We start from the raw sequence: 26,585 nt of genomic DNA on the forward strand, positions 1-26,585 counted from the left end.
GCTCATGCAGTCGTCCGGCACTGACAGAGCTCAGCAGAATGTGTGGAGGGACACAATAGCAGAGTACAGGAAAGTGGCTGATGAAGGTGAGGAGAGGTGGTGGCAGGAAGATCAGAGGAGGCATGAGGCAACACTGAGGCTACTGTGGGATCAAATGGACATGCTCTGGCGTCTGGTGGAGGTTCATGAATGGCAGCAGGATCACAGACTGCCACTGCAGCCCCTGTTTAACCGCCCTCCCTCCTCCCCAAGTTCCATAGCCTCCTCACCCAGATGCCCAAGAACGCGGGGGAGAGGCTCCGTGCACCCAACCACTCCACCCCAATGGACAGCTCAAGCAACAGAAGACTGTCGTTCAAGAAGTTTTAAAGTGGCCTTTTCCTTCTCTCCTATCCTCCTCCCACACCCCACCCGGGCTACCTTGCGAGTTATCTCCCTATTTTTATAATCAATTAATAAAGAATACATGTTTTTTTTAAACAATAGTGACTTTATTTCCTTTGCAAGCAAGCTGTGATCGAAGGGGGGAGGGCGGGTAGCTTACAGGGAATTTAGAGGCAACCAAGTGGGCGGGTTTTCATCAAGGAGAAACAAACAGAAGTGTCACACAGTACCCTGGCCAGTCATGAAACTGGTTTTCAAAGCTTCTCTGATGCGCAGTGCTTCCTGCTGTGCACTCCTAACCACCCTGGTGTCTGGCTGCACATATTCAGCCTCAGCCTCCCACCCCACCATAAACGTCTCCCTTTTACTGTCACAGAGATTGTGGAGCACACAGCAAGCAGCAATAGCAATGGGAATATTGGTTTCGCTGAAGTCTGAGCGAGTCAGTAAACTGCGCCAGCGACCCTTTAAATGTTCAAATACACATTCTACCACCATTCTGCACTTGCTCAGCCTATAGTTGAACAGCTCCTTACTACTGTCCAGGGTGCCTGTATACGGCTTCATGAGCCAGGGCATTAAGGGGTAGGCTGGGTCCCCAAGGATAACTACAGGCATTTCAACATCCCCAACAGTTATTTTCTGGTCTGGGAAGTAAATCCCTTCCTGCAGCCATTTAAACAGACCAGAGTTCCTGAAGATGCGAGTGTCATGAACCTTTTCCAGCCATCCCATGTTGATGTCGGTGAAATGTCCCTTGTGATCCACCAGTGTTTGCAACACCATTGAAAAGTACCCTTTGCAGTTTATGTACTGGCTGCCCTGGTGGTCCAGTCCCAAGATAGGGATATGTGTTCCATCTATTGCTCCACCACAGTTAGGGAATCCCATTGCAGCAAAGCCATCTAGTGTGACCTGCACATTTCCCAGCGGGTCGCTACCTTTGATAGCAGCAGCAGCTCAATGATTGTGTTGGATACTTGCATCACAGCAACCCCCACAGTAGACTTGCCCACTCCAAATTGATTCTCGACTGACCGGTAGGTGTCTGGCATTGCAAGCTTCCGCAGGGCTATTGCCACTCGCTTGTGAACTGTGAGGGCTGCTCTCATCTTGGTATTCATGCGCTTCAGGGCAGGGGAAAGCAAGTCACAAAGTTCCGTGAAAGTGCCCTTAACCAGTCAAAAGTTTCGGAGCCACTGGGAATCATCTGAAACCCGCAACACTGTGCGGTCCCACCAGTGTGTGCTTGTTTCCCGGGCCCAGAATTGGTGTTCCATGGCATGAGTCTGCCCCAGTAACACCATGGTCTCCAAATTGCTGGGGACTGTGGTTTTAGAGAAATCTCTGTTCATGTCCTCATCACTGCGCTGCCGTTGCCTCCTCGCCTGGTTTTTCAGGTGCTGGTTCTGCATAAACTGCACGATAATGCGCGAGGTGTTTACAATGGTCATAACTGCTGCGGTGAGCTGAATAGGCTCCATGCTTGCCGTGCTATGGCGTCTGCTCAGGCAATCCAGGGAAAAGGGCGTGAAATGGTTGTGTGCTGTTGCTTTCACGGAGGGAGGAAGGGTTGACTGACGACATTTACCCATAACCACCTGCGACAAATTTTTGGCCCCATCAGGCATTGGGAGTTCAGCGCAGAATTCCAATGGGCAGCAGGGACTGTGGGATAGCTACCCACAGTGAACTGCTCGGAATGCCGATGCTTGCCACGGTACTGTGGATGCACACTGCCGAATAAATGTGCTGAGTGTGGACACATGCACTCGACTTTATACAATCCCAAAAATTGAATTCTGTAAAATCTGAGTACTTTCGTAGTGTAGACATGGCCTTATGGTACCTATAGACTCCAGTGAGTTAGATATTGTTCTGTGAATCAGTTGAATTATTTAAACTATCTTTTTGTTTTTGCTTGGGATTATCTGCATCTTTGCTGAATCCATACTTTAACTCCTTCTGTGCACTATATGGCCACCACCTTTTTCATGTGAATGTGGAATAGGGTTTCCAGCCCTCCAGGATTGCCCTGGAGTTTCCAGAAATTACAGATTAACCTTTAATTAGAGATTGTCATGTGATGAAACCTCCAAGAATATCTCCAACCAAAATTGGCAACCCTAATGTGGGGAAAAAACTTGAGTTCAAAGTGCAGCATTTCTAGCTCCAGAGGCAGTGGTTGATCATACAACAATTACTTTAATTGTGGTATTCATTCAAGAGAATTTGCTAAAGGCTAGTGACTAAGGGCTAGTCTTCATTGGCAATGCTAAAGCACTGCCCTGGCAGCACTTTAACATGGCTTGTGTGGTCACAGCAGAGTGCTGGGAGAGAGCTCTCACAGCGCTCTAAAAAAACCACCTCCATGAGAGGCATAGATACCAGCGCTGGGAGCACAGCTGAGTGAGTGAGAAGGTTGCAGTGCTGTAAATTGCCAGTGTAGATGAGCCCTTAATGTTTTAGAAAGAAACAGTACTGTTAAAGTCAGTTATCTGGTATCCTACAAAATCCTTACACAGAACTTTACAAACAAAACTATCCTGCTCAGGGAACATGCATCATGCATTCCCCTCCCTTCAGCTTTTATCTGGAGTGTGAAGGATCAGCAAAGCCACTAAAGAGATATGGACCTTTTTTAGTTTTAGTGATTAGTATTTTGTAAAACATTGTGTTGTGCTAAGTAGCAAAAGAGCACACACTGTAATACGGTAAAATGTATCACAAATGCAGTCAAAAGCAACAGTGTGCAGGATTTTCAGCTGCTAGGGGAATTAACAATTGTTTCTCTCTCAAGATTGGTTTTTCACATGGTACATACAAATTTTGGCCTAGAAGCATTAGAAAATGGTGTGTGTGTTAGTTAAAGATTGTACATTTTATCCCACTCTTATGTTGCTGCTGCTTAGACTGTGAGCTCTTTGCAGCAGAGGCTGTCTTCATGTATGTCTTGTAGGCACTACCTAACACGTGGGTGCTACTGAATGCTATACATTTTATTATATCTTTTGTTTGGTGGCAGTTTCCACCAAAAAAAAAATGGGTGCATTAATAAAGGACAACTCCTTTACACACAGGAAGGTAAAGATTTTTGAAAAACTATTAAACCAACTACACTGGGATATTGGTCCTTCTTGAAGTGACCGGAGAGTAGGAAACTTCTGATTTATATCTACTGCAAGTGTATTTAACTCAACTATCCAGATTATTTTATTTAGGAAACCAAATAAAACCTCCTTATCACTTAAATTTGTAAGATCACATTTTCCTTCTCATGTCATTGTATCTTTTTTTGTCTTGAGGGTAGAGAGGAGGCTCTCTTTTCATTTTTGATGTCTTGTGGGTAACATACTTTTTTTTTTTTTTAAACCTCCTTCTCTTGGGTCTAGAATCTTCTAGTTGAAAATTTCAGTAATGGCTCAGCATGTTCTCCTCTTCTATCCCAACATGTTTTGTGGCCTTGAATAGGGCAGATGAGATTTATAAATATAAATAGATACATCTTATAAATAGAACATCTTATTGCTGAAAAACTGTTATATACTTTGTCTTTCAGATTAAAGGTATCTGACTTTTGAAATTAATAAAATATTTGAAAGGGAGGGAGGGAGGGAGAAGCTTGCAGGTGGAGTAATGAAGGAATCTGTGCTTATAGCCACCCGAAAAAGCTTGATCCTTGTGACCTGTATAAAATTGTTTAACCATTAACAGGTTTGGTACTGTAATCTTATAACAAGAAATTACATTTTTCCATAACTGGTTAATACATGCTTAACAAATTACTGAAATTTATATTCTGTATAAATTTATGTTCTGATGGGGTTCAACAATTTTCTGATCTCCAGTGAACTCAGTCAGTTAGGTACGCTTAATGAAAAAAGGTCTCTTAACAGTAGTCCTTATACAATTGTCCATTTTCTTGTCTTTATTTGTCACTCTTAGATATAAGAACTTGTTGGATGAGCACTATAGGGAATACAGCATTACTGTCTGATGACAGCTGCTGCTCTTTTAACAATGTTTTTGCCATGTATGATAAGTTAGCCTAGGTTCAACATCTCCAGCCATTGGTTCCTTTATAAATGTGAAATATTTGTTTAAAATCCTCAAAAGTATTCATATAAAGCCACTCAATCCTTTGGTATCAGGATTTAAACCTGAAATTTCCTTGAATGTGAAAAAGCATTAATTGCTTAGCGGCAGGAATTCTGTCAGGCTAAACTTCATTTGCTGTTCTGTGCTAGTTGGGAATTGCTTTATATTTATGGGTGCTGTATCTGTTTATGGATTTAGCTGGAGAAGCACCTACTTGCTAGGGTAGAAAGGGTTAATGAGCCAACATTTAATCTTGGGAAACCTGGCCTGGAAACTTGGCTAACTAGGTCACAAGTAGGTCATTTCCTTGACCCACTTGCCAGTGTGACTTCCTTGGGGCTGTAATGGGTCATCTAGCTGTATGAGAAAACAATCCTTTCTCTCCATCCTTTTTGTAAATGAGAACAGAACGTTAAGATTCAGAAACTGAAATTATTGAGCTGTAATTTGTCTACAAAATTTAATTTAGATAAGATTTTTGAGTATAACTTCTATTGCTATTGTGAATTAATTATGGAGTCTGAGTTTATGCTTAGTTTACTGTTCTGTGTCCTCCCTAGTTTTTTGTTAGTCAAGAGAGCCTTGCTAGCTAGATTGAAGTTGTATTAACATCCAGGCAAGCAGTGTTCAAATAAAACTCTGGGTCGAAACACTGAAATTCTTATGTACAAACCAACTATAGCGCCTGCCGTACAGCAGTGGAAAGACTAAAATGGCACATTATGTATGTTGGGGCTGATGTGGAGGGATGTTGAGTGTTTAGTAAGACTTTGTGTACAAACACAAAGTCTTACTAAACACTCAACATTAAACCACTACAATAGCAGCTGTACTGCAGAAGTTCAGTGTCAACACTAAATACAGCAACGGGAGGAGTTCTTCTGTTGCTGTAGTTAATCTACCTCCCTGAGAGGCAGTAGCTAGCTTGACAGAAGAATTCTTCCATCAACCTAGGGCTATCTACATCAGGACTTGGGTCGGCTTAACTAAGGGCATGTCTGCACTTACCAGTAGATCAGCACTGCTGCAATCGATGCAGTGAGTGTTGATTTGGTGAAGACGTGCTAAATAGATGGGAGAGCACTCTCCCATTGATTTGTGTAATCCACCTTCCCTAGAAGCGTAAGGGAAGTTGACAGGGGATGCTCGCCTGTTGACACAGCACAGTGTAGCCACTGCGGTAAGTGGATCTAACTACATTGACTTCAGTTACATTATTTACATAACTGAAGTTGTATAAGTTAGATTGATTTACTGTGGTAGTGTAGACCGGCCCTGTGTAACTAAGTGGTGTGGATTTTTCATATACATGAGTGACATTGCTGGGTTGACTTAACGTTTTAGTGTAGACATGGCTTTCATAATATATGTAGATGTGTCAAACATGTAATACTTAGTTTGCTGTTGCTGGAAGTAAGGATATAAGTAAGCAGTAATTGAGCATATATTGGTTTGGAGGGGGTATTGACAATTTTCCCGTAACATTTAACTTTTAGACTAAAAGTCTATGAAAGAAATGGATACTCAAAATCATAGCAAATTATGGGTAAATTTAATGTTTACTAATGTTTTCTTTGTCCTTCCTACAGATTTTTTGAAGATCTGGTGCTGATAATAAAACACTGAACACTTGCAAGCTCTCCAAACATAGAAATGTCTGGATCATATGATGATTCTGTTGGAGTAGAGGTTTCTAGTGATAGCTTCTGGGAGGTAACCTGAACACTCTTATTATAAGATACCGTGTTTCCTTTTAATTCTCACCTCTTCCATAGATTACTATGATTTCTATGCACATATGGAGTTACAGGCAACTAAAGATAAATAAAATGTGTGATTATTTTGAAGTTTAGAAGTAGCCTTTGGGATAGCAGTGACCTTTCATTTTTGGCTCAGTTCTGTCAAGTTAAAAGTTTATAAACTGAAAATGCTGACACACAAGATCACAAATGCCATCTATTTTAATAGGATATGGGATTCAGTGTACATTTTTATAATTTTTCTGCCCTGTTAGGAAGTCTGTGTAAAATACTTTCTTCTGTAGCTAGAGGTTGACAAAACCTAAGGAGTATACTTAAAAGCTAATGTAACTAGGTCTTTAGCAGTAAAAATAATTGTATTAAAAAGATTTACTGAATATATTGATCTTCATAAAATAGAAATTTTAATGTTATAAAATTTTAAAATTAAGTGTAAGAAACAATATGTTAGAATGAGATCTTTGGAATAATGTTGAAGTAAGCTCAATGTTCTAGGGTGCAAGTACTTATTTTGTGACTGGTACTTGTGGGTCTGATCTATGGCAAAGCAGACAAATGGGTGAGGGAAGATGTTCAAATATTTCCATAATAACTGGGGTCTTGCACTATCAGATTAATTGGTTTGTTTTGGCCTGATCTCCCATCAGGCAGCTGATGATTTAGATGCTTGATTTACAAGTAGGCTTGGCAAAATTAGATTTTTGTCTTTTTTAATCTTAATGGATAATATCAATGTTGATTTTTAAGCTTTTCTTATTTTTATTGATTTAAATTTTCACTGTTGTACAAAATTATGGGTTTTAAGCATTTTCCCCCATTTTGATCGATTTAAATGTTCATAGTTGCAGGAAATTATGGGGGGGCCAGATAGTAAGTTAATGACCATAGACATTGAGATTAAAAAATTAAAGCTTTGTAACTGTTTAACACACAAATTAGTAACATCACATGTCAAAAATATACAAAGTAAATATCCTTAACTCAAACTCTAAAGAAATTCTCAAAGAGCATTTTTCTTTGTCTGTAAATTTCTATTATTTTTTATGGATATATTTTTTTCATCAGTTTGTGTGTGTACAGTGATGTTTACTAACACTTACTGATCAAAAAATCTAATCCTTCTAAGCCTATATACAAGCAAGAGTTATTACATTTTGATTCTTGGATAAGATATCAAGGAAATGCTTAGTTTGACCAGTTAAGGTTTCTATTGGACAACAATCAAACCAGCTGCTGTATAGTTTCTTGGAAGACTTCTGTGGTTGAAATGCCTCACTCACTCTTGGAGAGATTCTGGATACCACAGCATAAAATCTTGAATGGGCTTTTTGTCTATTTTAGGAAGTTCTAGTCCAGTATTTTCTTCTCAAGGAATATCTGCTTTGCAATAAAAATTTGCTACTTCAGTACAATGGATCTACTCTTATTTACAGCTCCTTTTGAGGCAGAAACCAGACTTGTCAATCAAAGTAGGCTGGGACTGGCCACTGCCCTGAAGACCTGACCAGACAGCACAAACTGCCTCTGATAATTGTAGGAAGGCAGTACCAGACCTGCTCAGAGCAACAAGAAAATTGTTCAAGAGTATTTTCCTGTCCGCCAGCAGTTTATTAGGGTCATATAAAAAACCCCAAGTCTTTTTGTGGTGCTTCATTTGTCCAAACCTTTCTTTAGTGGACACTCGAGCAGAGTCAACAAGTGAGCAAAAAACCTCCCTCTTGAATTTTTCTTCTGAGCTTCCCATCACCTCATCTCTGCCCTCATCACCAAACTGTCTCTTCTTTCGGTGAATGAGTTTTCTTGAAGACAGGCTCAACTCCTAAGTTTTCCACCATTTCTTTGGCAGCAGTGATGGCATCTTCAAATCCATTGTCTCTGTAGGCCACAGTGAAATCCAGGCAGCTTCTCATCAGAGTAGTAGTGGTCATGATGTCCATCAAATGTGTTTGTATTGCCTTGCTTACGGTGTTTACTTAGAACAGGATATCATGCCAAACCGCAACTGAGACTAGAAATTTGAAGTCAGGGATCTGGTTTGCCAGGCATTGAGCCTGGTGTCAGATTCCGGCCTCGACCTTACTTGATTGCGCCAGGTCCATCAGGGCATCGTAAACCTCAGTCACTTGGTACCTCACTGCCCTTTCCCTGTCAGTACGATTCTCCAGCGAGTGTCACTTAGCAGCTTCACAGTCAGATTTATAACATTGCCGGTAAGAATCTTCTACCTGATAGTTGATGCTGAAAACAGGACGTATATCCTTTGCAGTACTCTGAAGAGAGAAACTCAATCTAAAAAAAGATGCTGCTGCCTCTGACACAACCAGGTTGAGGGAATGGCGGTCGCAAGGCACAAAGAAAGCTCTCGGATTCAGTGCAAGGGTCCTTGCCTGAACACCACTGTTTCTTCCTTTCATGTTCACACTGTTGTCATAGCCTTGGCCACAGCAGTCGTAACACTTTTTTTTATTTTATTCTCGTTCAAAACTTTACTGGAAAAGGCCTAACAGAACTGTGTATGAGAGTCATCCCTAGACCAGAAAGAGAGAAAATGTTTCTTTACTTGGATACCGACAAATTTTACTGTAAATGACATCTTTTCACTTTACGGACTTTAGTGACTTTACGGACGGCACTCCTGACATTATACGGTATATTACTTTGCTTTGCCAAGCCACAGCAATACGTTGTCAAGTGCCTTCCTTGCCATAAGGTCAGTAAATTCATTTTGAATTGTTTTGCTTCAGGAATGGTCCATAGCTTCTTTACAAACTACACAGTGTAGGTGGCGCCAGAACAGCCAGCAGCATGAATGCAGCCTGCTGCTGGCTATTCTGGTGCCACAGCGGCCTCTGGTGGGTAAAAGGCAGAACTGCAGCACTTGAGCACAGTGTATTTTCTGCAGGGAAAAAAATTGTGCATTCTCAGTGGCGCAGAATTGCCCAAGGAGTAATTTGAAGTTCATCATTGCACCCTGCCTGCAGAGCCAGGTTAGGACAGAGAGTGGGGCACACAGGGCTGCTGAGGGGGGGAGGAGGTGTCACAGTCTGGGGTTCAGAATGGCTAGCGGGGGGATGACTGGGACGTGGGCTCAGGATCTAGTGGGGTGACATCATTGAGCTGGGGCTGAACGGGAGTGGGGGCTGCAGGGCCACATGGGAATGGGGGGAGGAGGCAGGAGAGAGACATGCATGGTGTAGGGACACACGGGGACAGCGGCAGATGTTCCTGACTGAATAGGAGAGGCTTGGGGTCAGCCAGGGTCTGAATGGGGGAGGATCCCCAATTCCCTAACAATCCCTCCCGCCACCCTCCCCCCAAAAAACCCATTCCGTACTTCTCCCACCCACATCCACCGACCCTCCAGGTTCACTCCAGGCTTCTTCCCTCTTCCTCAGCTTCTCCATTACCCCTAACTCCCCCAAGCCTTTTGCCTTGCTTCTGACAGGTACAGGAATAATGTTTCTGTGTTGTAGTTTAAATTAATTACTCAAAATTCTGTATTAATACTCTTAGTAAGGAATCTATTTGTCCAAAAGAAATTACCAAAATCTTTTTTGGTCTGTATTGTTACAGGCATATTTGCTTACAGGTATTTTGCAATAAATTACCAAAATAATTGAAACTGATGTGGTTATATTGTGTTATTTTGATAAATATATGCAGAATTTTTAATTTTTTGGCACAGAATTCCCCCAGGAGTAATATTTGAAAAAAGTGATAGTGTGCAGTGTCACATAACAATGGTAAAGAATCAGTCATTTTCTCTTAACACGGAGAAAGGAACTTTATTAGAATAAAGAAATCCGTATCCCTAAAGCTGTGCTCTCTCTTGCTCTGTAGATCTTCTGCTTAGATTCTTCCCCAATACCTCCTTGCCTTGCAACTTGCTATAGATTTAAGAGAACCTAATCTATTTTACCATTATTCATTTATGCACAATCTACTTGCAGCACCTGCTTTTTATTTTAAACTATGTTTCAGTGTATATTCTAGCTTCTGATAAGTTCAAGCAAGACTATAGCTAATCAGTGAATAATTAAGCCATATAGCAATCAGTGCCACCATTTTGGTATTATGTGCCATCGGGATTCAAAGCTTTTGCTTTTCAGCATTTGGAGGCAATATGTTTCTGTGCAAAAGCTTGATTAAAAGAGTAATGCAAGAATTCTTCATTGAGATCTCAGGAGCGAATGAGAATTTAGCAAGGCTTCTGCTGTGAATAGAATATGAATCAAAACTATCTGATATATTGTGCACATCCTCTTAGATGTTTTTTCTCTAGAGGAACTGAACATAACATAGGAACAGCCATACTGGGTCAGACCAATGGTCCATGTAACCCAGTAGCTTGTCTTCTGACAGTGGCCAGGGCCAGATATTTCAGAGGGAATTAACTGAACAGGGCAATTTTGAGTGATCTATCCCATGTTGTCCAATCCCAGATTCTGGCAGTTGGAGGTGTAGGGATACCTGAAGCTTGGGATTGCATACCTGACCAACTTGTCTAATAGCCATTGATGGACTTATCCTCTCTGAACTTGCCTAATACTTTTTTTGAACTCAGTTATACTTTCAGGCTCTACAACATCACCTGGCAATGAATTCCACTGGTGGACTGTGTGCCTGCTACCTATTAATTTCATTGGGTGACCCCTGGTTTTTGCAGAGAGAGGTTTTATAACACTTACCTGTTTACTTTCTTTCTATCATTCATGATTTTGTAGACCTCTGTCCTATCACCTTTAGTTGTCTTTTCTAAACTGAAAAGTCCCCGTAATTTTAATCTCTCCTCATATGGAAGCTGTTCCATACCCATAATCATTTTTGTTGCCTTTCGCTGTAGCTTTTCTAATTCTAATATATCTTTTTTGAGATGGGGCGACCAGAACTGCACATAGTATTCAAGGTGTGGGTGTACCATGGATTTATATAGCAGCATTATGATATTTACTGTTTTACTATCCATCCCTTTCCCAAGGATTCCCAACGTTAGTGTTTTTTAATGCCATTGCACATTGAGTGGATGGTTTCAGAGAATTATCTGGAATGACTCCAAGACTTTTCATGAGTGATACCAGCTAATTTAGATCCCATCATTTTGTATGTATAGTTGGTATTATGTTTTTCAATATTCATTACTTTGCATTTATCAACATGGAATTTCATCTGCCATTTTGTTGCCCAATCACCCAGTTTTGAGAGATCCCTTTGTAACTCTTTAGTCTGCTTTAGACTTGCCTATCTTGAGTAATTTTGTATTGTCTGTAAATGTTGCCATCTCATTGTGTACCCCCTTTTCCAGATCATTTATGAATATTTTGAACAGCACAGGTCCCAATACAGATCCTTGCAGGACCCCCATGATTTAACTCTCTCCATTTGGAAAACTGATCACTTATTCCTACCCTTTGTTTCTGTTTTTTTAATCAGGTATTGACCCATGAGAAGAGCTTCCTTCCTATCCCATGTTTGCTTACTTTGCTTAGGAGCCTTTGGTGATGGACATTATCAAAGGTTTTCAGAAAATCCAAGTATGCTATATCTACTGGATCACCCTTGTCTACGTGTTTGACGCAATCAAAGAATTTTAAAAATTTAGGTTGGTGAGGCATAGTTTCCCTTTGCAAAAGCCATGTTGACTCTTCCCCAACAAATCATGTTCATCTATGTGTCTGATGATTGTGTTTTTTATTATACTTTCAACCACTTTGCCTGGTACTGAAGTTAGGCTTACCAGCCTTTAATTGCCAGAATCGTCTCTGGAGCCTTTTAAAAAAATCAGTGTTACATTAGTGATCCATCAGTCATCTGGCACAGAGGTTCATTTACGTGATGATAGGTTACATACCACTCTTAATAGTTCTGAAATATCATATTTGAGTTCCTTCCAGACTCTCCATCTGGTTCTGGTGACTTGCTATTGTTTAATTTACCAGTTTGTTCGACAACCTTCTCTGTTGGCACCTCAGTTTGGGATAGTTCTTGAGATTTGTCACCTGAAAAGAATGGTTTTGGTGTAGGGCTCTCCCCAACATCCTCTACAGTGAAGACTGAAACAAAGGGTTCATTTAGTGTCTCCAAAACGGCCATGTCTTCCTGGAGTGATCCTTTAGCAGTATAGGTCCCACTGACTGTCAGGTTTTCTGACAAATTTCTGACTAGTCTGGCTTCCTGACTAATTTACTGTTAGTTTTTTGTGTCTTTAGCAATTGGCTCTTCAAGTTCTTTCTTGGCCTTCCTAATTATACTTTTACCCTTGACTTGCCTGAGTTTATGATCCTTTCTGTTTTTCTTACTAGGATTTGACTTCCAGTTTTTAAAGGATGCCTTTTCACATCAAACGGCTTTTTATTCTGTTATTTATCCATGATAGCATTTTTTTTGGCTTTCCTACTGTTCTTTAATTTGGGGTATCCATGTAGTTTGAGCCTCTATTATGGTGTTTTTAAATAGTCTCCATGCAGTTTGCAGGCATTTCACCCTTATGACTGTTCCTTTTAATTTCCATTTAACTGACTGACTCATTTTTGTAAAGTTCCCCTTTTTGAAGTTAAATGCTATTGTGGTGGGTTTCTTTGGCATTTTTCCCTACAAATATGTTAAATTTAATTGCATTATAGTCACTATTACTGAGTGATTCAGCTATAGTTAGTTACCTCTTGCACCAGATCCTGTGACCCACTTAGGACTAAATCAAGACCTGGGTCTCTGCTTGTGGGTTCCAGGACAAGCTGCTCCATTGATGATGTCTAGAAATTTTATCTCTGCGTACCTTCTGAGGTGGGTACTATTACCCATCAATATGAGGATAGTTGAAATGCTCCATAATTATTGTGATTTCTGCCTTTGTAGCCTCTCTACCACCTTGAGCATTTTACAATCACTGTCACCATCCTGGTCAAGTGGTTGGTAGTATAGTCCTTATTGCTATATTCTTATTGTTCAAGCATAGAATCTCTATCTGTAGAGATTCCATGGTACAGTTTTTGATTCATTTAAGATTTTTATTTTTTGACACTCTGCTTTCTTTCACATACAGTGCCACTCCCCTACTAGTGCAATCTACTGTAATTCCAATATCGTAGAACCTCAGAGTTACAAACACCTCAGGAATGGAGGTTGTTTATAACTTTGAAATGTTCATCACTCTGAACAAAATGTTATAGTTCTTTCAAAAGTTTACAACTGTACATTGATTTTCTACAGCTTTGAAACTTTACAGAAGAAAAATGCTGCTTTCCCTTATCTTTTTTAGTAGTTTATGTTTAACATTGTACTGTACTGTATTTGTTTTGTTTGTTTGTTTCTTTCTGTTGCTGCCTGATTGTACACTTCCGATTCCAAATGAGCTGTGTGGTCAGCTGGTTAGTTTGTAACTCTGAAGGTCTACTGTATATTTTGTACTGTGGTGTTATTATGTCCCATTGATTCTTCTCATTCCACCCAGTTTCCTTGTTGCCTTTTATATCCATATCCTCATTTAATGCCAGACACTCTAGTTCACCCGTCTTAGTATTTAGACTTATAGCATTTGTGTATAAGGACTTGTACGTTTTGTCAATCAGTTGCTTGCTTGCATGTGTTATATTTAAATGGGGCTCTTTTTCATTTGACTGTTTCTCTTCAGTTCCTACCTGTACTTTATCAACTTCTATCCTCTCCTCTTTACTAGGATATAGAGAATCCCTGTTAATAGATCCTCCCTTAAGAGCTGTCTCTGTTCAAACCCTGTGCTCCTCTGCACCTGTCAGCTTTCCTCCATCCCTTTGTTTAAAAATCCTCTACACATTTTTTTAATTTTACATGCCAACAGTCTGGCTCCATTTTGCTTTAGGTGAAGCCCATCCTTCCTGTAGAGGCTTCTCCTTTCCCAAAAGGTTCTCCAGTTCCTAATGAACCAAACCCTTTCTTCCTTTCACCATCATCTCATCCACTCATTGAGACCATGCAGTTTTGCCTGTCTAACTGGCCTGGCATGTGAAACTGGAAGCATTTCAGAAAATGCTACCATGGAGGTCCTGGGCTTTAATTACATACCTAACAGCCTAAATTTGATCTCCAGGACCCTTCTGATACCTTTCCCTATTCTCTATTGGGCACTGGGATTGGGGCACTTGGGCAAGCAGTAATTTGGGGCAAGATCCCCCCCACTCCCGTCACGAGAGTTCAGGGCTGGATTTTCAAGCACTCAAGCATGCACAATTTTTGGTGAACCTGGGCTGGGCGCTGCTGCAGGGTTCTGGGCCCCAGGCCCCAAAGGACTGAGGTCCACCCATGTCCTGGGTGCATGGAGCTGCAGGTGCTCCATGGTGCTGGATCCTGGGTGTCTCCAAGGGGTCTGCTTTTCTGGGTGGGGAACAAAGAAGGCTAGTACTGGGGGGGATGAGGGGGATAGCTCAGTGGTTTGAGCATTGGCTTGCGAAACCCAGGGTTATGAGTTCAATCCTGGGGGGGTGCATTTAGGGATCTGGGGCAAAAATTGGGGACTGGTCCTGCTTTGAGCAGGGGCTTGGACAAGATGACCTCCTGAGGTCCCTTCCAATCCTGAGATTCTATGATTCTATGATATACAGAAACTAATACAGATTAAGTAAAACTTAATTTCAGCCATTTGGATACTTACTTCTCCTAGAGTAGATTAATATTTCTGGAACAAAACGGTTTCTGTGTAGTTGAATTTTAAAACTAAAAGCTGCTCCTTATTTAATATTTTCTGAACTAGTTATTGTAACTGATCTTGGTAGCCTCATGGTCTAGTTATATTTGTGGCTGCATTAAATGAGCAAATAATTACAGTGACCAATACTGCTCTTTTTATCTGCATTTGGTCAGGCAGTTGCAACCTCTTTGGGATGCAGGTCTTCCTGCTGTGGTTTGTGCCTTTGTCATCTCTACAGTGCATTGCGTTCTGCATGGGCTAGATTTTACATCCATTTGGAGGCTGAGGCTAGCATGGAATATGGCAGCCTCTTTAAGGGGATTATGTGGTCTGTGATCTACACTGACTGCTTATTAGCTTCCAGATGTAGTTTGATCGGGAGGTTTGGGAAGTTGCAAAGCTACCTATTCTTCTTCCCTCCTACCACAATTGAGATAAGTGTAGGCGGTTGAGCTGGAACTCCCTTGACATAGCAGAGAGGCATCTTCTGGTAGTGCATTATTCTTGAAATCATTCCCTTGTGGTCCAAAATACATTCAGGCTATTTACCTTGAGAGCATGCTACGAAGCACATTTTTTCCTTGAGCAGGCATTTAGGAAAGACTGAGGGAGCTGGGTGTGAAGATCTCTTGGGAACTTGGGTTTTTTAATAAATATGCTTAGGCTCACTGGGTGTGTCTGTCTGTGTGGGGGGTGTACTACTTGTTTTGCATTTTATAATTTTTATATTTAGTCTTTAACTGATGGTTAAAGGGTGCCCATAACCTAGGACTAATGTTCTCATAGGCTTAATAAATAATCATAGACTCTTATGGTGCCTCCTTTGGCAGGAAGTTGTTGCATGTGGTATTGCCTCTGTAAATTTGAACACTTTCTTGTATACCTTTCAAATTGTTTTCTGGCTGCAAAATTTTTGTTCATGTTTTACTGTCATTTTTACTCCTGTTACGTTGCTACTGGAGGTCATGGATGCAAAGGTGAACACTGGCAAAATTAAGGTAAAGCAGTCTCCTTTGTGTGCAATAGTAGGAGTAGCTGAGTCCTTTATTTTGCAGCTTTTTTGCCCTAAAAGGGTGAGGGCTGGTGCCAGGAGTCACCTGGAGAGAGCATGTGGTCCAGAGGGCGAGTGCAGCGCTAATGGGATTTCCTGGTTTTCTGGGGTGAGGGCTGGAACAAAGTTGTGTGTTAAGTAGTCAAAACGTGAGCTTCTTTGGCCCCTGGAAGGAAGTAGTCTGTATCGGACTGCTAGATTCCTGGAGAGAGGCAGAGGTTCAAAATAGTTGCTGCTTGAGACAAAGCACTGGTTTCTTAGCCTCTTTTGCGGGAATCCCAGATATCTACGTGCGGTTTGTTCCTACTGCTGTTTAGGAGAACTGCACTGTTGTATATTTTGCAAATAAACAAATGACACTAAGAAAATACCTGACTCTAGTTTCTGAGATGTTTGCATCAAATGGGAAGTTGATACACAGGGCCCCAAATTTCTGCTGTTGCTTGGCAAAAGGGCAACACTACTATGAAAATCTGAGACTCTGAATATGCAGGGGAATAGGCAAATCTGCTTTTTCCTCAATCAGAAACAACTTCTTTCTATTAGCAGGTGCACTGTACTTACCCATTAAAACTGAGAGTTTTCAGTCTTGGGAAATCTATAAATACCTTGTGCTTTGCAGACATGCTGTTGTCTTACCTATATAGTTGTTTTATAAAGTTGTATGGAGATTGAAGATTTCCTGCAAGCATCAGTGAGCCTGAATAAGAGGAAATGTCTAAGGGGGAAAACATATGTTTTCTTATTAATTACAAAATTTTAAAAGTGAATTAATTTACTAAATTTTGTACTCATGATTAGGACCAGCAATTTAAATAATCATGATTGAAATCAATCCACCCTGACATAAATAATAGTCAGGTCTGCCAGAGCATAAAACCATGCTTCTTAAAAAGGACTGGCATTTGATGGCTGTCAAAATAGAAGCAGCACAGTTCAGAATTCTGCACATCTCTACACCCATGTTAAACAACTTCTGTGGAAATAAATATTTTGCTATTTGTGAGAGGAAGGTAGTTCAAGTCTCATTCATTGACAACTCTATTGGTGTTTTGGACTTCTGATTTTCAGCAGTCTTAAGTATTTTTTAAGAGAACCCCAAAATAGTTTTATTAAAAAAATAGGTGAGAAGTTGCACTAAATGATGACCCACAGACACAAGCAATTAGATATTTATTTTTTTTGTCTGAAAGTTAGCAGCCTTTTGCAATGTGTGAAAGCGTCTCAGGATTTATTTTTATGAACCGTGGGAAGCATCCAGTGAAAAATTGCCTTTTTAGGCAAAATAGTTGTCTCAAATATCAAGCGAAAAATAGAGAGAGATCATATCCCGGCAATTCTGGCAGAGATGTACAAAAATGTAGAAAACATTACCAGCTGGGATTCCTGCAGTTGGCAGAGACTGCTTACAACAGAAATTAAGATGAGGAGAAGCATGTATTTGTTTTTTGGGAAATTAATATAACAATAAGTAATTAGTTTACTTTCTATAAATCAGTTGAGTTTACAAAACTTGTTAGTGTGCTCTCTAACTGAACTTTGCTTGTCATTAAGAATTTGATAAGAGAAACATATTGTGCCTTGGCGTGAGGAGATAGATTTGATGAACTCCTTGAGGTCCCTTCCAGCTTTACATTTCTATGGTTTCAATAAATGTTCAGAGAGGTAATCAGTTTTCCCAGACCAAACTGATATTACTCAAATAAATTGGTTAGTCTCTAAGGTGCCACAAGTCCTCCTTTTCTTTTTACGAATACAGACTAACACGGCTGTTACTCCGAAACCTGATATTACTGTCAAACTGTTTCCTCCCTCTTTTCTAGGATTTATTCAGTTAGTTAAATTTCTCAACAACAATTAAAAAAATATCAGTGGCCAGCAAGCTGCACATTACCAGAAGAAAGGGTACAAAAGCCAGATAGCCACCTTACTTCTTTCTGTAATTTGTCTATTCCTCTATTATATTAGATATTCTGAAAGCAGTGTCAAGCCTCTGCCTTTCTGACACTGCTAGCAAGGCTGCCATATATTAAGATAACCCTTTTCGGTAGGGGAATGTCCTTTAGAACTAGAATTAGGTCTTGTCCACATGAACATGTAGTTCACAGCAAGCAAGGTATGAATCTACCCCATGCTAACATGCCACAGACCAACTATATTGTGGACCTTGCTGATGTGCAGTAACAATTTGTTAATGTACTTTGATCTAGTCCTCTTTGAAACTAGAGTAGGTCAAAGCGCATTAAGAAACTGTTACTGTGTGTCAGCAGGATCCACGTGACAGTTGGTCCGCAGCAGGCTAGTGCTGGGTAGATTCACGTTAGCTTTTTACAAACTAGATGTTCAAATAGACAAGCCCTGTGAAACTCATTTAACTTACATGAAGGGTCAGTGACTCAGAACTGTGAAATTCTGTATCCCAAGTCAATCTGTGTCACTGTGTCCCTCTTGTGACTGTTGACTGGAGAATAAGCAAGACACTTATTTTCACTGTTATGCAGTGTACTCCTTCTATCAGGAGTCATAGCAGTAATAGTGCTCCCTATCTAAAAAGCTTATTACCTCCCAGGTTTCTTCAAGTAGATGCAGACTTGTATTCCAAGTAGTTGTGTGCGCACCCCGTGCACCGGAGCTGGAGACTTCTGCCTAGTGGTACTCATAGAGGGGCAACGCTCGAACCTGTAGCACTTCCCCTGGCTACATGAGATGGTGCCACCCCAACTCCTCTCAGTTCCTTCTCATTGCCCAATGGCTGGAGTTGGAGCTCTGTGTGGTTGTTGTTTTACAACCTCAGAATTTATCTTCTTAGCCTATGTTACCAGGGTCCTGGAGTGCCATGCTGAGATTGCTCAATTAGGGCAAACTGCAAAGAATGAGGCAGACAATCCCCAAAACTGGTGGTTATTGTGATACTTAGCTTTACCAAGCCAGCAACAAAACATCTTCTACAATACCTTCTTGGTTACCCAAAAGCCAATAACACAGTTCCCTTAAAGCAACCCAGCCTGAGGCATCCTCCCAGACAGCCAAGTCAAATATGGTGAGGATTATTGAAAATCTTGTTAATCATATAAAAAGTTCTACCAGTTCCAAGGGATTGGATACATTACCCACCAAGTTAATGAATATTCCAGATCTTACCCAAATACACGCTTACAGCCAATTCTTATTAACTAAACTAAAATTTATTTTAAAAAGGAGGGAGTGTATTGGTTAAAAGATTATACATACAGACATGAATATAGTTCTTTGGTCAGTTTCATAGTAGAGATGGTGAGCTCTAGAGTTGCAAAGAGTTCTTTCAGAATTAGTCCATAGGTTGTCCAATTTTCAATAACAGGACTATCCAAAATGTAATTGGAGACCTCTGTCTTGTGGCTCAGACTTACCCTGATGAAGCATAAGCAGATTTGAGATGATGAAGGATCCGGTCCCAAGAGCCCTTTCTACAGTTTTGGGCATCCTCTTGACAGCACGCAGTCCTCAGGTGAACAATAGTGACTTTGAAGTAACCTGTTTCCTAAACATCACCGGTAATTAGCTGTATGGATTAACATAAGGCAATTGCCTATCTCCCACCATTTGCAGGTGATTTGATATATACTTCAAAGAGAAATTGAGACTGTGATATCACTACATTCACAGTTGATTTAAATGTTAATATCTCCTTTTGATCTCTGAATTAACAAAATACAGTGAGAGACAGGAACTGTTTGATTACGTTCTAACAATATATATGTAAAAACACAAAAAACCAAACACTATATGCTAATATGTCTCTAAAGGTTGAATCTGGGTCAATTAGCTTGTAAGTTGCTTAACCCTTTCTGGCTGTGTCACAGCCTAATTTTATTGTACATAGTTAATAGTGTTAGAGTAAAAGTTATAGCATATAGTATAGTTAGGACCCTACCAAATTCATGTTTCATTATGGTCAATTTCACAGCCATAGGATTTGAAAATTGACAAATTTCACATTTTCAGATGTTTAAATCTGAAATTTCACAGTGTTGTAACCGTGAGGATCCTGACTCAAAGGGGGGATTGTCGGTGGGTTGCAAAGCTGTTGTTGGGGGGCATGGGATTGCCACCCTCACTTCTGTGCTGCCTTCAGAGCTGGACTCCGAAGGCAGCAACCGCGGAGCTTCGTTCAGCTGCAGGAGGTTCCCAGAGGTGGTGGAGGGTCTGAGCTCCCCCCTGAGAGTAGCTGTGCAGTCGATGGACAAGTTCTGTCCCTCCCCAGCCCAGCTGGAGCTAGGAGCTGCTTGCCTGGGGTGCTCCTAGTAGTAGGGGGAAACCAGATTTCACAGGGAAGGGCTTATTTCATGGTCCACGACATGTTTTTTACGGCCATGAAATTGGTAGGGCCCTAAGTATAGTGTTAGCGGTAATACTCCCCTCACTGGGGCTCAAACATTGCCCTTCATTTGGAGTGACTATTCCTAACAGTGACCCCCATATGTGGTGCTTGCTGTGCCTTGGCGAAGCCCACCTTAAAGAGCACTGTTCAGTTTGTAAACGTTCAAGAGAGGACTTAGGTTGACAACGCAGGATGTTCGCCTTAAGCAGCACCTGCTTGAACAGCCCATGAAGCCTGACGCGATATTGTGGCCTTCCTCAGGCCACAGATTGCCCTCTGGCTCAGAAAGTGCTGCTGCTTCTCGTTCCAGGATAGGGGTCTCTCTGAAGAAGCACAGGAATCATTCTCCATTGTCGGTGCCAAAGAAGAGGTCGCATAAGACCAATTGGGAGCACTGCAGGTCCCGGGGCAACTCTTCTGAGATGTGATGCAGATGGTTATTCCACGACACACGCTACATTCCCTCTGTATTGGAGTCTTTCCCTGGACATTCAGTGCAAAGGAACTGAGGGGGTTCGGGGCAGCGCCACCTCATACAGCCAGGGGAGGGGCTATAGGCACGAGGCACAAGCGCCACCCCTCTAGGGGTACTGCTAAGCAAAAAGCTCCGGTGTGTGGGGTGTGCACAGACTCGCTTACAGAGGCGATGTGGGGGGGGCATGTGGGGTTATTTTGTCATCCCCCCCGATTTGCTTTTTGGCTTATACTGAGCATGCTCTCACGGACTGAGCATGCTCAGTAACACTGCTGAAGCTGGCTGCCCTCACTGCCGTTCCTCTTTTCACCACCTCCCCCACCACCACCCGTGGCAGGCATGGGAATACACATCAGCATCACATCTCAAAGAACCAGTTACAGAAAGTAACTGATTTTGGAACTAAAAATTTAAATCCTCTCTTGTCCCTTTGTTGGTGTTTCTTCCCCACTGGCAGGACTTGGGAGTTCTGTGGAAATATGAAACCACAAACAACATGTTGGGAAAAACACAACAGTATATGCATAAAATAAAATGAGCAAAACCCAACAGTGTATAAGAGATCTGATTGATCTTAGAGTCTGAGTTATTAATTGCCTGCCTTATTGAGGCCCAGAACTCTTATTTGCAATACAGTTCCCCGCCACCCCCAATCTAAATTCTCAGAAATCTCATTAGATTTGGTAATGATCAAATAGATGCTTGCCTCTAGTCCAGCAAAACCAGTGCTCACACCACCAGGCCCACAGTCAGCTCCTCCACTCTGCCACCACCAATCAGGCCCTGTCTAGGGAAGTCAGTGCTGACACTGCTAAGAATCTGAGTAGTAAACACAGATCAGGGTGAGACCCCTGGACTAAATCTGTGATCTCTCAGAAAAAGACCCTTTCCCACCTTTGAACTTAGATTCCTTATCCATTAGACTCCTGGGTCAGGCTGATTCACAGGGTGTATATTGCACCATTCACGAGCCTTTTCATAAATACAATTAAACTTTTAACTAGGGCTGTCGATTAATCTCAGTTAACTAATGCGATTAACTCAAAAAAATTAATCATGATTAAAACAATCACAATTAATCCCAGTTTTAATTGCACTGTTAAACAATAGAATACCCATTGAAATTTATTAAATATTTTTGGATGTTTTTCTACATTTTCAAATATATTTATTTCAATTGGCAGTGAAGTCACAATAATCTATCAAATGGGATAGCTTATAGTTTCTCGATGTCAGCATTTTTTATTCTTATACTTTTAGAGCTCTGGTGAAAAGTACCTGTCTTTACAGCCCTGGAAAATGATAGCCTATTTTAACCACAGAATGAATTAATATAAAGCAAGCTTTCCACACTGTCTTGCCAATGTGCTTCCACCCCTAGCTGGAGTAGGGGACCATCTCTAGGAATAAATGGTAAATCATTTCCAACATGGATGCAGTTCTTAGCCAGCAGGGGTTCTGGGCGTGATTGTGGGTTTTGTGAGGTAGATGCCTATCCACTAGGAACTGAAAGATAATAGATCATCTTGTTTCATAAGCCTCTGAATGGTTGTTTGAGAGTGGCAATTTTAAGCCATTACCAACATGGCCAGAAACCTAGAACTAAAAGGTTCTGTCTTACATTATGAATACTACAAGGCATCCAAGTTCTATTAAGTATTGGTATATTAAATCCTATGATCTTGGTAAAAATTTTAAATTTGTAGTATTAAGAAAATATTCTGACTTCCACAGCCATAAAAGTCCCAGAATGTGTAATTAGACACAAAAATAACTGATGCTTATATGAGGTTTCCTTTAGTGGTGGAAGGTAGCATAACCAGTTTTGATAGCATTCAGCTGCAGAACTTGAACCAGAATAATTTTTGAGCAGATATGTCTGTTCCTCCTTCATCAAGAGTCTGATGAAGATCTCTTTTTGTACTGCTCAGTTTTTTTTCTTAATTTACCTAAACTTTGTGTAATTAGTGTAAAGTCATATTTGCTGTTAGTTGTCAGTATAAAGTGAATCATCTCCCAGTTTCTGTTGAAAGTAAGGGAAATGTTAACATTTCTCTGTTACTGGATGAAAGGTGTATGGCATGGGCACTTTGCCCATTCTCACTTGAGATTGTGGTGACTTTATTTCTAGCTTGTCACATCCTGTTAAGCAGTTATTTAACAGTGAATGCACTGTTCTTTGACAAGATTAAAACAAATCACCTTTGTATAGCTAAGCTAGATCAGGTGTCTTTTTGGGAGGAGAGAGGGTAGTAGGTTAGTTGCCACCTGGCATTCTTTGTTTTGCTGAAATGAGTATAGCCCAGTAATTAAGGAATGCTGAACAGATTACTGTAAGGGCATTAGTTGTCAAAGTCAAACAATATTGTCATTTTTGGCATAGAATATTTATGTATGAAATATCAGCATAGCCATTGATGAGCTGAAAATGAAGTGTGGCCTTTTACCTTAATGTAGAAAACAATTGCTTTTGTTTAACCCCTTCTTCTAAAAGTGGGAGGAGTATTCTAAACGTGTACACCTGTTACTCCTGAGGGCATTCTGTGCCAAAAAATTAAATTCTATGCCAAAATTAAAAATTTTGTGCACAATATTTTAAAATTCTGCAAGTTTTATTTGTCAATAAATAAATGCAGAGGCTCCATCATGGCAGTGGGGAGTACAGGCCACTGGCTGCATGAAGGTGGGAGATCACCCTGCAGCCTCCCCATCTCCCACCCCAAGGACACGGACTCAGTGGTGAGGCCAGATGCAGCAGGTATGGAACAGGCAGGATCCAAGTGTGGAAGGGCTCAGTGTGGGGGATCCAGGTGTGGGGTGAGAGGATTGTGTGTGGGACAGTCTGGGTGCAGGCAGTTCAGTGGGGGGATCTAGGTGTGGGGGGATCTGGATGCACAGAGGCTCATGGGGGGGGTCCAGATGCAGGGGCAATGGGACTCTGCAGGGGCTTCCAGGTGAAAGTGGTTGGGGCTCAGTGGCGGGGTCTGGGTACTGGGAGAGTGGGGCTTGGGGGGTGGGGGTCTGGTGGCAGCTAATTGGGGCTCAGTGGCATGGGGATCTGGATGTGGGGGCTCAGGATGGGGCTCATCAGGGTGGGGGTTTGAGTGCAGGAAGCTCAGTGGGGGGGTGGTCTGGGTGCAGAGGTGGAGGTCCAGAGGCAGGGGATCTGGATGCAGCGGTGTCCAGATGCAGGGTTTGAGGTTCAGTGGCGTGGGATTTGGGTATGGAGGGCTAGGGGTTTCTGGATTTATGGGGTGAGGTTTGGAGGGGGTGTCTGGGTATGGGAGGTCCAGATGTATGGGGGTTGAGTGGATGGGGGAGCAGCTCTTCATACATCTGGACCTCCCATAACCAGACACCCCCACCAAACCTCACCCCATAAATCCAGAACCCCCCATAGCCCTCCACAACTGAGAGGCGATGGGGGCAGGAAGCAGGGGAGGATGCTGAGCTTCCTGCAGCTCTGGGAGGTTTCTGGGGGTGGGTCTGATTCCAGCTCGGGGTAGGAGCCACTGGCTGGTGTGTCTCCAGCCCTGCGGCGATTAACCTCTCTGACGGCTGCTTTTGGTGCCTGAAACAATGATCCTGCGCAGCTAGGGAGTAGTGAGTGACTGCTCATGCAGCTTCCCTTTGCTTCTTGTCAGAAAGTCACTTTTCTGCGGGGAAGCAAAGACATATGCGGGGAATATGAATTCTGTGCATGCGCAGTGGCACAAAATTCCACCTAGAGTAACCCGTGTATTTGATTGTAGAACTATTCTGAATCAAGTGGATTTACAGATAGGTTACTTTGCTGTCTTGTTCAGTTTTCAGTCATTTACAAAGTTATGTGCTAAAATTTTGTAAAAAGTAAACCTAAAAGATTTGGTGAACAGCTTCATGTGTTTAGGACCTCAGATCACTATCAGACAGTGTCTAGATGTGAAGACGTCAAATACGTTTTAATATGAAATACTTGAATACAAGTTCATCCTCCACCTGACAACCAAATTCTGTGTTCCTTTGCAGTTAAGTGGTTTTGACAAACAAGTTGAGTAACTAATTCTCATATTTATAGATTGGACAAATTCTGTTAATTGTTTTTAAATGTTTACAAAAGCTTTACAGTGCCTGTGGTTTTTTTTTTTCCTCCACTGGCTGCACATTAATAATGGACCTGGTGTTGGCTCTCAGTTTCTTCCCAAATGGAACTTTACAGTACCTTCTAGAGCTAACTAATTACTTACTCCATATTTTAATCTGTTTCACTGTTAAAAATCTGCTGCCTGTCCTCTGAGTCTCTGCCAGACTTGAAGTGGTTGAGCTCTTCCATGTTGCATTCTTAAACTATGTACTCCTTCACCCTGGAGATTTCATTTAAATGTCATACTAAATGTAAATTTCATAGTGCTCCTGTATTCATTCATTCTTAACTGTAGTTTCCATAATACAGAAAGGTGCAGTTTGTTTTAACACATTGAACAGCAAAGTAGGACGTGGCTATTGAACCCCGTAGTGATGGGTGTTAAAGTAAAATCTTGTGTTTCTGTGTTGAGGTTAAAGTAGAAAATCAGGAGGCAAAAATTAGAATATTTTATTATGCAAACATCAAATAATACTGTAAAGCAATTGTTCTTAAGAAAAATTTCTCCTGGTGACGAACTTAAACTGCAGCCATAATTACATTACAAAAGGGCTATAATTTTATTACAGTCCTAGATGCTATTAGTGCAGAAGTGCTGATGTTAATGTATGTTGGTGGTTCTATTTTTATCTTAGTGTAACTTTCAAAGTGGACCACTCTATTTTTAGCAGGAAAGCATGCAGTGTGACCCTTGAGCAACAATGTTATTGGCTCGCTGTAGTCTTCTGTAAAAAAAAACATGGTACTTGAAATTAAAATCTCATGTTCAGCTCTCCTCCTTAAAAGATAAATTTTCTCATACTTTCTTTTAAGTTAACTTAGCCCTTTCTGTTGAAAATTTGTGCTATAAACAGTGGATTCTTACTGTTTGGTTCCCATTTTCATGCTGTTCTATTAATTGCTGATAGACTGGAGATTTGCCTCTCTTGTGGCCCACAGCTTTCAAGTAGCAATTCCTAAATATTTTTTGTATTCCTAGGTTGGAAATTATAAACGTACAGTAAAGCGAATTGATGATGGTCACAGACTTTGCAGCGATCTCATGAACTGTATTCATGAACGTGCAAGAATAGAGAAGACCTATGCTCAGCAGCTTACAGAATGGGCAAAAAGATGGAAACAACTTGTGGAAAAAGGTAACCAAAATGTCATGAGATGAAGAAAATAGTTTCAAAAGGAGCATTGCAACATTAGTGATTACAAGGTGAAAGGGTGCACAGAATTTCTTAGCCTCTTAATGGATTCTTTACAAAAACACCAATTGCTGTAAAAGATGAGCACAGTTATCAAAACTAAATTAAGGCATCCACTCCTGTACCCGTGACTTGCTTGCTTGTTCCATGTCAAAACAAGTGAATCTTCCCTTCCTTGCTCAGAGGTTCTTATAGATGTGTAGTACAAGAGAACTTTTCAGGTAAGTAGTGGTAGAAGACCCACATTATGGAGACTGCAGTTGAATATTAAGAAGTCAGTGGCAGTTCTGGTGGCGTATCAGCAGTGAAGGGACTGTGAATCAATTTCAAGGAAGGCTGCTTTGACTGTGATTAGTACATAATTACAGAAGATTTGGGCATCATGGTGGACTACAAATTAACACGAGTGCCCAGTGTGGTGCTATGACCAAAAGAGCAAATACGGTTTTTTAGTATATAAACAGAAGTCTATCAAATAGGCT

General features: G+C 41.2%; 1 protein-coding gene across 10 annotated transcripts in view; it reads left to right on the forward strand.

Annotated features, from left to right (window-relative positions):
* The window catches only part of PACSIN2 (protein kinase C and casein kinase substrate in neurons 2), a 130,565-nt gene that overhangs the window by 73,899 nt on the left and 30,081 nt on the right, over positions 1-26,585 (forward strand). For 6 of the 10 annotated variants that reach the window (XM_073317054.2, XM_073317067.2, XM_073317085.2 and 3 more), the window contains 2 exons: positions 6,072-6,195; positions 25,890-26,046. In XM_073317054.2, the coding sequence (XP_073173155.1) occupies positions 6,136-6,195; positions 25,890-26,046 (217 nt within the window). In that variant the 5' untranslated portion in view covers positions 6,072-6,135. Of the gene's footprint in view, positions 1-6,071; positions 6,196-11,722; positions 11,842-19,418; positions 19,440-25,889; positions 26,047-26,585 lie in introns of those variants that run through there. The other 4 variants (XM_073317035.2, XM_073317103.2, XM_073317111.2 and 1 more) reach the window with 3 other exon arrangements.

The sequence above is a fragment of the Lepidochelys kempii genome, chromosome 1, assembly GCF_965140285.1.
Source record: "Lepidochelys kempii isolate rLepKem1 chromosome 1, rLepKem1.hap1, whole genome shotgun sequence".
Lineage (NCBI taxonomy): Eukaryota > Metazoa > Chordata > Testudines > Cheloniidae > Lepidochelys > Lepidochelys kempii.